At 40.6% G+C, this 17,013-nt stretch overlaps 1 protein-coding gene across 50 annotated transcripts in view; it reads right to left on the bottom strand.

The window, feature by feature from the left end:
• The window catches only part of THRB (thyroid hormone receptor beta), a 372,815-nt gene that overhangs the window by 88,962 nt on the left and 266,840 nt on the right, over positions 1 to 17,013 (bottom strand). For 41 of the 50 annotated variants that reach the window (XM_026006411.2, XM_072726693.1, XM_026006409.2 and 38 more), the window contains one exon: positions 13,463 to 13,526. The exons of the other annotated variants lie outside the window; for them this stretch is intronic. In XM_026006411.2, coding sequence (XP_025862196.1) covers positions 13,463 to 13,484 — 22 coding nt within the window. In that variant the 5' untranslated portion in view covers positions 13,485 to 13,526. The remainder of the gene's footprint in view (positions 1 to 13,462; positions 13,527 to 17,013) is intronic. 50 annotated transcript variants of the gene reach the window in all.

Here is a 17,013-nt window from a genome sequence, read left to right as displayed (position 1 = left end):
GTAAAGCCACACTGAACCCTAGGTGAATTTGACCACAGGCCTGTGCCTTTGGTCCCTCTGTTGCATTTCAATGGGTCAGCAATACAGATGTGGTTTGGGTAAGATGGTATATACTTTCCTGGTTTGCAGACATATTGTCCTTATTTGCCTGCTCCCCCCCCCATCCTATTCTGCACATAAAATAAAAAGATAAAAGCAAATACAAAACAAACATAAAGCTTCTCTGTCCTATTTGGAAATCATAGGAAGCAAAAAATCAAGAGCCGAAGGACAAGGAGTCAGGGAGGGCCTGAGGTGAGGGTTCTCCCAGGTGGGTTCTCTGGAGAGAGCCTCAGCATGAAGAGCAAGCCCTCAGCAGTGGCTGCATACAGACACTGTAATCTTGCTTCTTGTGGAGGTCCTTGCACACTTTCCCACTGGGCAGCCAGCAGTAGGGGCCGCTACATCCTTAACTGCTCTGTGTCCTTGGGAAGACCTCATTGGAAGACCCTCTTTCTCTGGTTTGTAAAGGATCCTTTGCAAGGCAAAGGCCACCAGCCTTGAAGAGAGCTGTCTGCTTTGATGTTTCTCTGTTTGAGAAAACTTGCTGGAACTGAACAAGTATTTACGTGTAGCACAAATCATTATATTTTAAGCCCTTGCATATTAACATGCTTCACAGAATTCTCACCATGTCAATTCACTTCCAAACATCAGGAGCAAGTGAAATGTTTTCCACTTGACCTCTCCATTTCTCAGATGCATCATTTTAATTAATTTATTCTATCTGGAATTTCTAGGGATAAACCTGTCCTCACAGATGCATAGGGCCAAAAGCAAATAAACAAAATTATGACAAATTTGCAGTGTTCAGGAGAAGGTGGTCAAGGGAATCCAAAGCACTCCCTTTTATTGAGTGCCTGCTAGTGACAATGACTGTACACATATTATTGATCTAGATGCCCCCCCCCCCTTAATCGCTGCTGTTTCCTCATAGTGTACCAAAAGATTTGTCATGTAGGAGACTCTCAATAGATGTTTGCTGACTGGTTTAAATAGATTCACCACAATTCCAGGATGGTTTCCTCCCTCTTTTTACAATAAAGGAATTGAAACTGTGAGAGCTTTAGCAACTTGCTCAAATTAACAAGGCTAATAAGTGTCAAACTGGGGATTTGAACCCAAGGACACAAGGCTCCAAAAATATATATTCTTTTCACAATAGCATGTGAACTCCAGAAGCAACTAAAAATGGTGGTCAAAATAGATCATCCTCACCCTGTCTAGAGATGGCTGATATTACTTGGAGGAGGTTCAGAGGACTGTACCAGACATTTTTAAACAAAAAGATGACTTCAATATAAAGTTGAGGTCCCTTCCTGACCTCACTTACTTCCATAATATTCTCTTGCACTCATATAGCCCTTTGTGACACAGCCTCATTATCAAAATTGGTATGCTCTCTACTTCCGGGACACATGGCTAGACTGCATTCAAGCCTCCCTCGCAGTCACATGTAGCCATGTGACTGAGTTCTAGCCAATGGAAGGAATATGAACATTGGGCACCACTTCCAGGCCTGGCCCAAAAAACAAGTCCATGCGTCCTTTCATTTTATTTTCTCCCTTCTTCTGTTGAGTGGAGAAAATTATGAAGTCCTAGAGGTGAATGGAAATATAAGAAGGAAGAGCCTGGGTCCCCAAATGACCATGGGGAATGTTACCCACCGGCCAAGAACATGTGGCACTGGACTTCACATAAACCAGATTTAAAGTTCTGTTGTATGAAATCACTGAGGTTTTGGGTTCTCCTTGTTGCAACAGGGCGCATCATTTTACTAATAGGCTCTTTATGATTCTGGATAGTTTTCTTATCTATTTTGCCATTAAAACTTTTACAAATGCAACCAGAGCCAATGGAAGCTCAAGGAGTGAGAGGTGTGAAGAATCATTTAGAGAAGATCCAAGACATCTGTGCAGTGCATTGCTGCACAGCCGTAAGCATGTTACTTGGAGTTCATGCACTTCGTTTCTCTACCTGTAATTTTAGACTGTTGGAACAGATGGTCTGTAAGATTTCCTTCTAGTTTTAAACCTCTTTAGGTCTCTTTAGTTGATAAAAAATAGGTATTAATGTGTTCAGAAACTGTGATCTCTTGAATATGAGCTTCTCAAAGGTAAGGATTATTATGTTTATATGGCTAGGATCCAATATCTTAGATGCTCTAATGTTAAATTTAATTAGAATTTTCTGTTGAAAAACTCAAAGACTTTGCTAATGTTCTGATTTATGCCAATGATTTCTTGATCTAATTTGGAGCACAATATCAAATGATTGAAATTCTCATGAATATTTTCATTATGCATTAGTGAGTATGGTAGGCTATTTTATATTCATTTACATAGACTTAATCTTTGAAGAATGATTTTATAATAACACTGAAAGACTTTTTTGATTAAAGTTAGTGCCAGCAGTAATTGGTATTCTGATGGCTTCATTTATACTTCTATTTAGCTAAATAATATAGGAGTATAATTCTTACTTAGGGTTGAGAAAATTGGAGTACAGAATATTCAGAATTTTCTCATCCACATGGGTCTTAACTTGAGGTCCATAAAAGTAGTATTGGGGGGAAACTATGAACAATTAAAGAGTCTGTAAAGGCCCAAGAAAAATGATACAATGATGTGATGGAGCCTATGCCACTTTCATGAAAAATCTTATGCCTTCTGGTTTTGGAAAATATATAGTAATTTTTCTTTATATCTGTGTAGTGTGGGGTCATTGTTCATTTTATCCTGCTCAACAAAAGGATCAGGTTATATATGTTTTGATTATTAAAAACAGGCAATGAATTCTATTATTTAAAAAATACTGTTTGGAGGTAAAATGTTTGGAAAAACAGGGCTTATGGGAGGTATGTGTGGGGAAATAACAAGAGGGTCTTGGCAGAAAAATGTGAACCACAATTTGACACTGTAAAATAGAATGAAATCTAATGATGGGAGACCCATGTTCTTCTTTCTTTTTATTGGCAGCAGCAGGGGTATGTCATCCCCCATTTGTTTTCTGCTGTCACTTCCTGCCTCATGTGCTTATGTCATGTAACGTCCTACATCCTGGGGAATGTGAAGCATCCAGGGAGATAGTGTGTTAGTATGGCCCCTCAGCCTTGGCTGGCATAGGAACTTATGTCTATTAAAAAAATGAAGTAAAAATAATATCAACAAATATTTTAAAATGTTTATATTATCAAGGATTGCAGAAATGAAGAGACTGTATTAAAAATTACCAAAAAAAAAGAAAAAAAACGAAAACAAAAACAAAAAAAAATTACCAAGTACCATTTGCGTGAATTGTTTGCTTCAAATATTATGTTGAGATTACTGCTTCATTAAAAAAAATCTTTCCATAAAATAATAGGACTAACAAAGGCATTTCTTGTCTCTCATGTTTTAGAAAAAGAAAGGCCTTAAGTCATATAGAAAATTCTTTCAGGAAATCCTAAGTAGGATGCTGAATTTGAAGGAGACACTAAAGAGAAAACATGAATTACGGGAATGAGCTAAACAAAGCAATAAAGATGTAAGCTTACCAGCAAAACGAATTTTAAAAAAACTACAGACATTCATTTACATCTGTTTTTTTTTTGCCCCATGGTAGTTCAGTTAAATGTATGTGACATTTTTCACAATTAAGTTAACGTTACCAATTCCTATGACATACCTGGTGCTCCCTCAGAACATCTGTGTTGTGTTTCAATGTGTCACAGCATGTGTTAAATGATTTATATAAATCTTATATCCTCACCATAATCTTTTGTGAAAAGTTCAGTATTTTCAGCATCAGGATTTTTTTTAAAGGTCCCCAAATAAGCAGTCCAGACTGAGAACCATAACCTGTGGACCCTACTCACCAAACAGCTACATTCTTTTGAGGGCCCAAATGGAAGTCATTTAATTTATTTAAATAACAACAACAGCCCTTTCAGGAACAGCAAAAAACAAAAAACAAAACAAAAAAACTCCTCCCATAACCAAAGGCACCTTATAAATTGAAAGCAACCTACTAAAGAAGAACGTCCAATAAAATTCCATTTCTTTGATGAAAAATGCTGCCCTAGGAGTGCATTACTGAAGGACTCTGTGATCATTTGACCTGGACAGGTTGCCATCGTAATGGGCTTTTTTTTTTTTTTGAGATGTTATTTATTTATCCATGATAAGACACACACACACACACACACACACACACACAGAGGCAGAGACACAGGCAGAGGGAGAAGCAGGCTCCACGCAGGGAGCCCGACGTGGGACTCGATCCTGGCACTACAGGTTCACGCCCCAGGCTGAAGGCAGGCGCTAAACCGCCGAGCCACCCAAGGATTCCACATAATGGGCTTTTTAGATAAATGAAAATGCTGAAGTCCACCAGCCAAAAGCACAGTTGCAGGAACTGTAGGTCTGTCATTCATGGGTGAAAGTAACAATGCACACCCAGGTAGTCATTGAGAGTAAAGCATCTTTACATTTCAGTTTGTCAACCTTGGCCAGGGTAGGCCTAGATTAACCGGTGATATTTTTAAATGTCTGTTGTAGGTACTCACATGAAATGTTAGAATGAATGTTAGAAAATGAACGTTTCCTAAACACATCCAATATGGGGAAAACCCCTCTAGATCAGTGGTTTTTAAATTTCTGGGTGTATCAGAATCATCTGGAGAGCACACAGGGAACTCAGAAGCCCAGGCACTTGTCATTAGGTATGGCAGTAGAATACAGCTTGTTTGGTCTTTTTTTAAATCAAAATTTTCAGAGATGCCTGGGTGCTTAGTTGGTTGGGCATCTGCCTTCCGCTCGGGTCATGACCCCAGGGTCCTGGGATAGAGCCCTGCATCTGGCTCCCTACTCAGCAGGGAGTCTGCTTCTCCCTCTGCCCCTAACCCCACTCATGTGTGGGCTCTCTCTCTGTCAAATACATAAAATCTTTAAGTAAAACCACAAAATTTTCAGTGATACTGATACCTCACCACCATGTTTGAAGACAACTGTACTTTCCTCAACACTGGATGCACATTAGAATCACTTGCAGAGTTAAAAAACAAAACAAAACAAAACCAACAACACTTCACTTGTGAGAGGCTCCACCCTAGACCAACCCAGCTGGAATCTCTCTGAGTGGGGCACAGACACTGATACCTTTTGATTGCTCCCTAGGTGACTGCAATGGGCAGCCTGGTCTGAGAATCTCTGTGTCCACATCATGGCTTTCAGAATGGGCTATACTATGGAATCATCTAAATAGTTTTATAAGGCCACTGAGTCTTGCATCTACACCCACATATTCTGATTTAAGTGGTCTGGGGTGGCATAGGCATCAGGATTTTAAAAAGCTCCCAGGGAAAATTAACAAGGCAGGAAACAACAAATGTTGGAGAGGATGCGGAGAAAAGGGAACCCTCTTACACTGCTGGTGGGAATGTGAACTGGTGCAGCCACTCTGGAAAACTGTGTGGAGGTTCCTCAAAGAGTTAAAAATAGACCTGCCCTACGACCCAGCAATTGCACTGCTGGGGATTTACCCCAAAGATTCAGATGCAATGAAACGCCGGGACACCTGCACCCCGATGTTTCTAGCAGCAATGGCCACAATAGCCAAACTGTGGAAGGAGCCTCGGTGTCCATCGAAAGATGAATGGATAAAGAAGATGTGGTTTATGTATACAATGGAATATTACTCAGCAATTAGAAACGACAAATACCCACCATTTGCTTCAACGTGGATGGAACTGGAAGGTATTATGCTGAGTGAAATAAGTCAATCGGAGAAGGACAAACAGTGTATGTTCTCATTCATTTGGGGAATATGAATAATAGTGAAAGGGAATATAAAGGAAGGGAAAAGAAATGTTGGGAAATATCAGGAAGGGAGACAGAACATAAAGACTCCTAACTCGGGGAAACGAACTAGGGGTGGTGGAAGGGGAGGAGGGCGGGTGTTGGAGGGGAATGGGTGACGGGCACTGAGGTGGACACTTGACAGGATGAGCACTGGGTGTTTTTCTGTATGTTGGTAAATTGAACACCAATAAAAATTAATAAAAAAAAATAAAAGCTCCCAGGATGATGCCAATATACAGGCAAGTTTGAGCAGGACAAGGCTAGGTCCTCTACCAAAGAGGGGGTTTCTGCCTTAATAAGTTGAGCAAAGACTGCTCAATTTATCTCCCCTGGAGGTGAGCATGATGAAGACTAACAAAGAAATGAGACCTATCACTATTTAAAGTCATGTAGCCCACAGTTTCCCAAATTTTGAGTCCAAAGTCTCAACAGTCTGCTCTGGTCACCTTAGGCATGTTATCTCACCACACTGGCCTTTGCCTGATGCTGTGTACAATGTGAGGATTGGTGGGGGGGGAATGCCCCCCAGCTCAGCAACAGCACCCCAACAGGAATCATCTGCACTCTCTAGGCTTGGGGAGCTGGACTTCTGCACTAGTTCCCTAGCCAGGGGCTTGTTAGCTGGTGGTGGGGCAGGTGGTGATGGCATAGAAAGAGAACTCTCGACTCATTGCAAACAAAATAACATCACATATTAATTAGGGACTAACCTTTTCTTGGGAGAAATTATTTTCAATTCTTTTGAAGGATCTTGCACCTGCCTATGTGCCACTGCTATGGAAATTCAGGCATCTGGGGGAATAGAGAGGAAGATACTACCACCAAACAGAACCCTGTTAGGTTACATTTGTTTATTTGTGGCCATTAGCAGGAGCCAAATAGAGATATGCTAGGCAATTCTTAGTTATAGTAGGCTTGAAGGAGGTAGAGATGAGTTTATCAATAATGAAGGCATGATGGAGGGGTGGTTGATGAAGGTGCTGAGAATGGGGCTGGGGTGGGAGGCAGGGACAGTGGGGGTGGAGGAAGGGTAGGTCCCTAGGAAAAGCCAAAAACTGTAATGTGTGGCTTCTTGAAATACAGGAGTTGTTAAGGAAATAATTTTTTTCTTTGCTCTTGTGCTTCCATCTTTCATTCTCTAAAAAGCCTTGTCCTTTTGACATTTCAACTTCTTGATCATCTGGCTGCAGCTCAAATTTGGAAAGTGAAGTTGTTCTAGAAGCAGCTCTATTGGAGGCCCTAGAGCTTTGAGGGAGGATTTTCACAAATCTGGCTGGATTTGGTGAGATTTTAAAAATCTTCTTTCAGAAAGTTCCATACTTTTCAGTAGAAAGTTTTTCCTAGGAGAAGTTCAGGAAATTAAAAAGAAGTGAGTGATGGGAGTACAGAGACCATCAGAGTACAAAAGGGCCAGTTTTTCTTTAGGTAGACTATATGGCAAGGTCCGGCATCCTTTATCCATTTGTGCTGTGCAAAGGATCACCATTCCTTTTGTTTTCTGAGAAAAGAGAAGTATTTGCTTTTGTGTCAAAGAAAAGGGTGATGTGTTGTTTGTGCAGAAATTCATTCTCTCTCTCTCTCTCTCTCTCTCTCTCTCTCGGCTTTCTTGTTTTCTCCCTTCTTATGGGGAAAACTGGGAAAAAATCTTGAACTGTGGTTCTGGGCTCCTCCCCTGACTGAATACCATGCAGTGATTTTCTTCTACGAATTTGTGCGTGATGGGGGTGAGGGGATGTAAAATTGTACGTATTTATGGTTTTTCCTTCCCTTGCTTTCTAAGGTGAGTTCCTTAGGAAGGAAGATGTATTTATTTTGCTCAGTGGGATGCAAATAGAGGAGGAGAGACAGGAAGCCCACAAGCTTCAAAGGAAAAGAGGAGGTAGAGTTAACAGGGTGGGTAGATGGGAGGAGAAGAGGGAAGGGAATCCTGACAGGCATGGGGAGGGGAAGCAGTGTGTGCAGAGCCACCACACCAGGATTTTTAGCCTTAGGGGAGAGAGAGAGAGAGAGAAGAGCACAAGAGGTTTCAGCAGTAACCGTGAGGAGGGATCTATGGGAGAGACATCTAGGGAGGAACTTAAGGATTTTCTGTGTGTTACGGGTATAGTAGCCTCCCTTCTGCCCTGAAGGCATTTTGGGGAAGACTGATGTTTCCTTTCTAGCCTGATTTCAGTGCGATTTTTGTTTCTTGTAGCAGTGATACTGTGCTGAAGTAGGAGCAAAATGGTCCCCATTGCTTCATGTGGGTAAATGCCCAAGACATTAAATCAAAGTTCCTTTTTGTAATTGGCTCCACCAACAGTGGAGCTAGCTATTTGGGCGAGTTGGTATTTTTCCTTCTCCAAAACTATTTGTGGCAACATTTGTAATGTGCATAGCAGGCTCTATGGAATCCAAGGCCATGTTTTATTTTTGGCCACAACCAGGGAAACAGGAACTTGGAAGAAAGTGAAATAAGTCTCTAGATGCTCTTTCAGAAGAACTATACCAGGAGTGTACAAATCAATATAAAGTCTCCCAGCTCCTGTAGCAACGTGGGAAAGGAAGCAGAGTGCCATGTCTGGCTTCTGTGGTTGTGTTCTTTGCATGGGTAACCAGTACACAGACGTGGGGTTTGGAGGTCCTGACTTTGGGAGAGGGGACAGAAAGACCTCCAGCACTGCCAGGCTTTCCCTCCCTGCCCTCAAAGGCTAGGGCTAGCATACTCTGGGTGGATGGTTGGTGCATAAGAGACAAATATGAGAAGGTATTTATTGAGAAAATCTTCAGCTTTAACCAGTCATCCCTGTGTCTCATTAAAAAGAACTGTATGTTGGAATAGAAATGCTGACTCATCACACAGATCCTGTTGAGCTCTGCCCATCAGTACTCACTAGAAGACATTTCTAAGCTTGACAACAAAGACATAAATCATAGGGTGACACTCCAATAGAGCTTACTGTATAAAAACTAAAAACTTGGATATGTTGAAAAATGCCATGCTATCATGTTTACAACTTATTTGTAAATGGCTCAAAATAAAAAATCATACAGGTGAGATAGAAGGAAAAGAATTAAGCAAACGTGATAAAATATTAACATTTGAGGACTCTGGGTAGAGGGTAGCTGGGGATTCTTTGAACTAATCTTACAAACTTTTCTGTTAGTATGGGATTATTTCAAAAGAAGAAAAATTAAGAAAAAAAATTTAAAGGTCAAGTATTGCCAAAAACGAAAAAAAAATACTACAATTGGAAAATAATCATAACATTAATGACAATGAGTTATTTTCTTAAAAAATATATATGTATAAATCATAAGAAAAAGATAATGGCACAATGGAAAAGCTAAATGAACAGGGAAGTTACAAAAAACTTTTTAGTGGCCTGTGTGTGTGTGTGTGTGTGTGTGTAGTCAAATTCATTATCAGTAAGAAAAACATAAAGTTTTGAAGAGCTGTGATAAAATTTTGTCTAATAAATGACTTCAAAAATTAACTACCAAAAAGCTCCAAATTTGGAAGATTTATGATTACATGGATGCTGTACTGCTGGTGGGTGTCTCAGCTGGTCTAATAATCTGGTTACAATCTGGCAACAGAAGAGGTTTTTAAAGATGTTTAGTTCCTTTAATTTAGCATTTTTTACTTAGTAGAGTTTTATCCTGAGGAAGCAATCAGAGGTGCAAATTTATGTACAAACCAGTACTCAAGTAACATTATATTAGAAGTCCAACAATCAGAGTGTACCAGTAAATGATGGATTACCAAATAGCCATGACCAAAATCCTATTTCAGAAGAGTAGTTATTGACAGCAGGAAACAGTAACAATATGTATATTGTTTGCACTAGTTATCTTTGAATAGTGTCATTATTTTGCTGACAATAGCCTCCTGATTCCATGAAAAGATGATCTACTTAGATCACAGATATAAACACAACTGTGATTCTCTTTCTGAAGGAATGAAATGGTTATAAGGAGCATGTGGAAAGCCTAAGGAAAACTTGGAGAGCCGCCTCTGAAAAGTGACGCAGGCTTACAATAAAATATTGTTTTCCCAACTTAGATGTTTTGTTTGACTCTGAAAAACTTGTTCATTAGGACAGTCTTAAAACACAGAAAACATTACTCCAGGTTACTTTTTTTCTTTACATGCAACCATCAATGCCCCCATGCTCTACTTTAAGAAAATGTGATTTATACATGTTCAAATGGGAAGTATCGTAAAAGTAGGAGAAGAAGAGAAGAACTGGTCTCCCTTTCTCATTTAATAAGGAATTCCAGATCTTGACAGGTTAGGTGATAGGCTCAGTTATTATTCTAAAATATAGTAAATTGCTTCTATACATCATCTCAGAGGTCATGAGAAATGTGAATTTTTTTTTTGAAAAATGCAATTAAAAAAAAGTGTGTAATTTTTTCCTTTGATTGACACATGAGCCCAGCCCCAAACAAGCAATCTGGAGATCATATGATGGAAATGCTGGGTCAAACAATGAAAACAGTCATATCCTTGCTAACAACCCTCCCTTAGTGCCTAGGATACACTCCATAGAAATAGCTAGAGAAAGAAAAAGAAAAAGGGCAAACACCACAACAGGGAAGTTAAATGGACAAGCAGGCCACGAAGAAGAGACAGAGTTTAAACAACTGAATGGGGAATATTTTATTCACACAGAAGGATTCATAATACTGGGACTTTAAATGACAGGGGGCCTGACTGGATGGAAACATTAAATTCTGTGCTAATTTTATGTCATATCCTAATTTCATAAAGCCTGGTTCAATGCAAACGACAGGTCCTTGTTTTGGCTTCTTCAGGCACATGTGGAGAAGTCAGAGTTCTTAGTTTTCTTTTGCACCAAGGCCAAAAGCCTCTAACTTTGGTATTTGAATTTTTAGGTATTCATATCTTGGAACAAACTCCCCTATATGGTAAATCATGGTTTTATGCAAAGTAGAGCTCATTATGATGCCATAAATGTTAGCAGAATTCCCCTCAGATTACTTAGGAAGCAGTGCTTAATTCCAGATTAATAATATACCATAATAAGGCACTTTCTTACTTTCTCCATTAAGAATCAGTGTTTTTCAATGAGTGATTTCATGCCATCCTAATTTCAAACTAGGTAAAGCAATGAGAACATTTTGGCAAGACCCGACTCCATTGTAGCTGATATTAAATAACCCCAGAAAATAACCAAATTTCCATTTGTGTTAATGCTAAACATACAAATTTATTAAGCATTCTGGCTGAGAGAGACTACATACCAACAACGTGGCTCTTTTATCTGAAAATGCTGGTCTGCTTGCTTTTAGGAAAACAGATTCAATGTTCTTATTCTTGTTCATTTAAAGAATGGCTTTATTTTCATAAAGGTTAATTGATAGCTGTATTGCATAACAATCATATTACCTATTATGTTTTTCAAAGAAGAAAATATGCACATTTGCCCTTTAAATGATACTCCTAAAGCAAGCACTTAGTTCCAATGGCTTACAACTTTGCTATGGTCTTCCATATAAAGAAGCTCTTTAGGTTTCTTAAAATAAACACAAAGCCTGAGATCATAGCAAGAGAGAGAGAGAAAAGGATACTGTTTTATTTCGTCCACAAACAAGGGAGTCTAAAGTAATAATTTTCTCAGCTGAGTCCATTAACATGCACTGAGCATATGTGTGTATGGAATAGATTTTCTTTTGCAAATAGAACTACTGTTAGTTTCCACACTATGAAGCAAATGCTGGGAAGGAAAAAATCCCTCCTCCATTGGAAGGCACCTGGGCTTCCAGCTCAGTATGCAAGGAAGGCATCTTGGCTTCTACAAAATCAGCTGAAAAGCTGGCTCAGTTTAGAACTGTCTTGGGGTAAGCCTAGATTCCTAGCTGAGTCTTGGAGATGAGTGGACTTTGCCTTAGGGGTTATGCTCAACAATAAGATGGTCTGGACTACTTTGGACTCTAGAAGCAGGGGTCTGTGAACTATGGTCCCTGGGCCAAAGCTGGCCTGCTGCCTGTTTTGTAAATAAAGTTTTGTTGACACATAAGCAACCCATTTGTCTATACAGTCCATGGATTTTTGCGCTACCATGGCAGTACTGAGTAGTCAGCGATGCCCGAGATATTTACTATATTGGCTCTTTAAAAAGAATTGCTGACCTCTTCTATAGGAACCTGGAATGGATGCTCACTTCTTGACCTTTATCTGGAACCAACCCCATGGCAAGTAAAAACTATTGTATTACCCACTTCTATACCAAGCTTTGCAATTTCGATATGTCTCAGATGGATATGTTCTCTGAGACCGTATCTTTGGAGGCTTTTTCTAGTGGGCAGATTATTGTGGAGTATAGAACCACCCTTGTGTTGCACTTGATCCCACACTATCCTATATCAGAGGGGGGCACTTTCCCTAGGTTTTGCAGTATGGATACCTGCTGTTGGGTATCTGTGCTCACATGGGGCTGTGCCTGCCAAGACTTATGTTTCATTCCTTCTGGCTGAGATCCCCACTCATCAGTAAAAATGAAGGAGCTAGCTAAGGTTTATCTATACTAATTTTCTACTGAATGACCAGGTTTATGACATAGAATAGGTGAAATTTAAGTGGGAGAGGATTTTGGCTGGGTCATCAGTGGAATAGAAGGAGGTGAGTATGTTTTGATGCCTGTTACTGAGTAAAAATAGGGGGAAGGAATGAGATGTGGTTCTGAGGCCCTCACCTACTGGTGTGAATTACTCTGGTTTGTTCAGGCACTCCATCTTTTTTTTTTTTTTATAAGATTTTATTTTATTTATTTATTTGAGAGAAAAAGAGAGAGAGAGAGAGAGTATAAGTGAGTGGGGCAGGGAGTAGAGGGAGAGGGAGAAGCAGACTTCCTGCCGAGCAGGGAGTCCAACACAAGACTGGATCCCAGGACCCTGGGATCACGACTCAAGCTGAAGGCAGACACCCAACTGACTGAGCCATCTGGGTACCCCATCTTTTTTGCTATACCAAGAGCTCCACTGTAGGTGGGTAGAAGGGCAGAGCAATGATGCTGAGAGAGGCAGTGTATAGTTATTGGGAGGCTTCCAAACTTGCAGAAGGCTGAATGGCAGCGTTAGGTCACTTCAATTTCTCAGGTCTCCTGGGGAATGGATTCTTGGAGAAATTGTCCTGAGTGTTTAGTCTGTCACTGGGTAAGGAGGTGACATGAATGGGTTATCAAAGGTCACGCTGTGCCCATGACATGCAGAGATCTGTGGGTATCTGCCCTGCTGCCATAGGAACTGCAAGAATTGGTAGGGGCTTGGTGCTAAGTGAATGTAAAGAGTCAATGTAGCTAGTGTGCAAGGGTTATCTCAGGATAGCTAAAAAGTAGCCTTTTGCTGCTAATTATCATTTCTTCACCATAGGTTTCAGGTGATGATGCAACTCATTTCTGAAGAAGATGAAAGCTCATTTGTTGGGATGTATTCATAGGATGTATCTGCATTTAGTAATACTGGAAATAATTGTTGCTAAGACTCTTAGGTTGATCTTTTAGAAACTCCATATTTCTCTTTAGGTGGAACACGAATGGAGACATGCAAAGAAAATAAAAAAAAAAAACCATAGATACCTGTCATACTGTTGGGAGTCATAGGTTAGTAATCATTCTGGACCTTTTTTTTCACTGACACCTCCTACAAAGAAAAAGACAAGAAAAAAACCCACAGGTTATAACCTGTATTTTCCATAATGTTTTTGTTTCAAACAATATCACATACATTAATTAGTTTGAGGCAATTCATTACTCTCAACTCACAACTAGGGAAATTGAAGCATTGGTGGGCTCTGTGATACGTGTAAATTTACAAGATGTTTTAATTTTTAATCTCAGGTTTCCTTCTATAAATAAGTCTTCAACATAATATTTTATTAAAGATTACATGTCTCTTTTTCCATCTCAAGTTTCAAGAATGCTACCAGTACACTGACTTGCTGCTTTTCCTGAGAGTGGCTAGGGTGTAGCATCTTGAGTCTATATCCTTGCTTCTCCAAGTGAGGGATGTCAATCTCAGACTCATGCACTGGCTCCAATCCCTGCTTCCAGCTCTTCCTGAGGGCAAGCTGTGTCCCTCCTGTCTCTCTGAGGGTTTGCTTCCTCAATCCTTCCTGAGCAAAACAGTCCCCATGTTTACATAAGCTGATTTAAGTCAGGTATCTGCCACTTGCAACCAAGAGTCTCTACTGATAACACTAATATTAAAATATAATATTAATACAAGTGTGTCAAAACAGTTTTGTCTCCTTTTCATGATCTCAAAGGTGAAACTATAAAATCCCAGTTATGTTCTGCTATATCATCAAGTAAAATAATCTTTGTTTTCAAAATTTCAATTGAATAGGCATCTGAATTGTGTGTAAAGTAGAAAGTACTCAGGAACAAGAGGAAAAAAATCTTAGTAAGGCTTTAAAAATATTGTCACCACAAAGTTTAATACTAATTTTCCTATGTAGTAATGTTTTCCTTTAGTATTACCATTACTACTACTATACGATTACCATTACCAGAGCATTAATAGTATAATAGTATTACTATTATTATAGTACTTTTGTATTTGGTAGTATTTAGTGCTGTTTTCCTTCAATGACCTCTAGAGTTTTGTAATGTAATTGCAGGGAAGTCTAAGAACCCTCTAGGCAGGTGTCTGGGCCCTCTTTTCCTGGCCATTCTATGACATAGCGTGGGGTCAGTGAGGGACTTTGTTCTGAGGAGTGGACACAGAGAAGGTCCCCCAGAGCCTGGGGCTCACCAGATGGTCATGGGGCCAAAGGAGAAAACAAAGTCCAAAGAGCTTAAAAATAAAGAAAGCTTGAAAATTCGTCAGGAAAGGAAACAAACTCAGGGAAGGCTTTCACCGAGTAGGTCAGTGAGGAGGAAGGGTCAGGTGGCAATGTGTTGGCAAAGGAGTGGCTAAGAAGGATTGACAAGCAGCTCTCTGTCCTGGAAGGGCCAAGACACAGTCTATACAGCATTCTACATCATTCATTCAGCAAGTCCCACTGCTCATGGGCAGGGAAGAGCCTACTGGGAGACCCAGCTTTGGTCCATGTCCCAGATCCTCTAGGTGAAGCTCCTCTCACAATGTCAGCATCTCAGGACCAACTGAGGGGGAGAATGGCACTCAGTTTAGTCTCCTAGGCAAGCTCTATGGGATGGAGAACATTCCTTTTGTATGAGTCATTCATTTATTTGGTTGGTCAGTCCAGAGGTCTTGATCGATATCCTACTATGCTTCGGCTGTCCCCAGGCTTTGCCCAAAGATAGCACCTGGGCCTACCCACTGGAGGCTTCTAACCCAAAAGGGAGAGAATCATGTTTAAAAAAATGCAGAAATGTATGCAGCTTTCCCCTTCAGTGTCTCTTCAGAGCAGCCTGGGATTCAAAGGGGGCAGAGCCTCCTACCAGAGGCTATCCAGAAAGGCTACCTAGTGGAGGTAACTCTGGACCCAAAGGTGCTTGTCCTCTCTAGGCCTTTCCATGGGTCATGATATAATGCTTTCTTCTCATTCTTGCGCTTGGGGCACAGGGATGATTCTGGGTAATTCTTTTATTTATTTTTATTATTATTTTTAAAGATTTTATTTATTTTTGTGAGAGGCACAGAGAGAGAGGCAGAGACATAAGCAAAGGGAAAAGCAAAGGGGAGCTTGTTGGAGGACTCTATCCCAGGACCCCAGGATCATGACCTGAGCCAAAGGTAGATGCTCAACCACTGAGCCACCTAGACATCCCTCTGGGTAATTCTTTTAAATACTGCAGTTTTAAGTGGAGGAGTTTGAGTATCTAATTGAGTTTTTAAATCTGCACAGCTACTTAGTCAAAGCAAACCAGTCAGAGGGCTATGGCAGGTCTAGAGGAGGGATGAAAGTGCCTAGAACTAGGGTGGTGGCAGCAGATGGTGGTGTGGGACCCAAGTGACATTAAGGAAACAGAAATAAGACACCGTTATGAATGCAATGTGAGCATTTAATACTGGGATAAACACTGGGGATACAAATAGGTTAAGACTAGAGGCTCTTGGCCCTCCAGGAATTTATAATCCATTTTACAAGCTGGCTGGGAAGGCGGAGTCCCCTGGCCAGGAGCAGCTAAATACACAAGCCACATGTGCAATGTGCCAAGAGGTGGTGGGACAATTTCTCAGGGCTCTCCTTCTTCTGCTCACTTAATCACTCTCTGTCTGATGCCATGTCCTGTAGGTGAAACTTGTTCCCCTTGGAAGAAGGTAAAAGTGGGCATTCACCCCCAAAACATCTAAAACACATATATATTTAAAAAAAAAAGGCAGGGAAGTTGTCCTTGAGTTCTTTGAAACTGGAAAGCAAATGGAATTATTATATTACAAACACGTAGGATGTAGGTCCAGGGACTCTGGAAGACACTGGGCTCCCTACAACCTTCTGAGAGCTCAGAGGCCAGCTTGGGCTGCATGGATGGAAAAAATGTAGCCTATAGGACAACAGCCAGGCCACATCTGGGCTGCTATATTTGAAGAGAAAGCCTCATGTAGAATGTCCAGGCTGATGGAAACCATGTCTTACAAGAAGTGTGGAAAGGAGTCTAGAAAAGTGAACAGTCATACGGTCTTCAAATATGTGAGGATCTGTCATGTGGGAAGCGTTAATTCAGTATGTCAGTGGTCTGGCTGGAGAGATGCTGCTGGGGCCCGCCAAGGGGACAGAGGACTTTTTCTGCTTGACCTTAGGTGGAAGAAGATGCACATCTATAGGCAGGAAAAAATGCACAAAGGCACACCATCTCCCAACCTCAAGCTGCTCTTGTTCTCAGGACAGATTAAGCCTCTCTTGAGAAGACCAGAGTCTTCATTCTGCAACAAAGCAGATGCCAGGTGTATGATACGGTTCTGGGGATGTGCAAAGGCCTGTTCTATGCTTCTCCCTAAAATTCTTCTTTAAAGCTTCATTGCTTTAGCTCGGTGGATCTCAACTGTTTGGGGTTGTGGTAAGATCTGGTCTACTCAAAGAATATAATGGAAGTTATAGGACCCTTCCCTTGAAAGATGAGTACATGATTTGGCATATATTTTCAGGAGATTTGCGGGTCCTCCTCCACCAAACTCATGTGTGGATGCACATTAAGCTTTGGCTGCAGGCTTTGATGAT

Source organism: Vulpes vulpes, chromosome 11 (assembly GCF_048418805.1).
Source record: "Vulpes vulpes isolate BD-2025 chromosome 11, VulVul3, whole genome shotgun sequence".
NCBI classification, from domain to species: Eukaryota; Metazoa; Chordata; class Mammalia; order Carnivora; family Canidae; genus Vulpes; species Vulpes vulpes.
The sequence above is the reverse complement of the archived record's forward strand: the minus strand, read 5'-3'. Positions and strand labels throughout refer to the sequence as shown.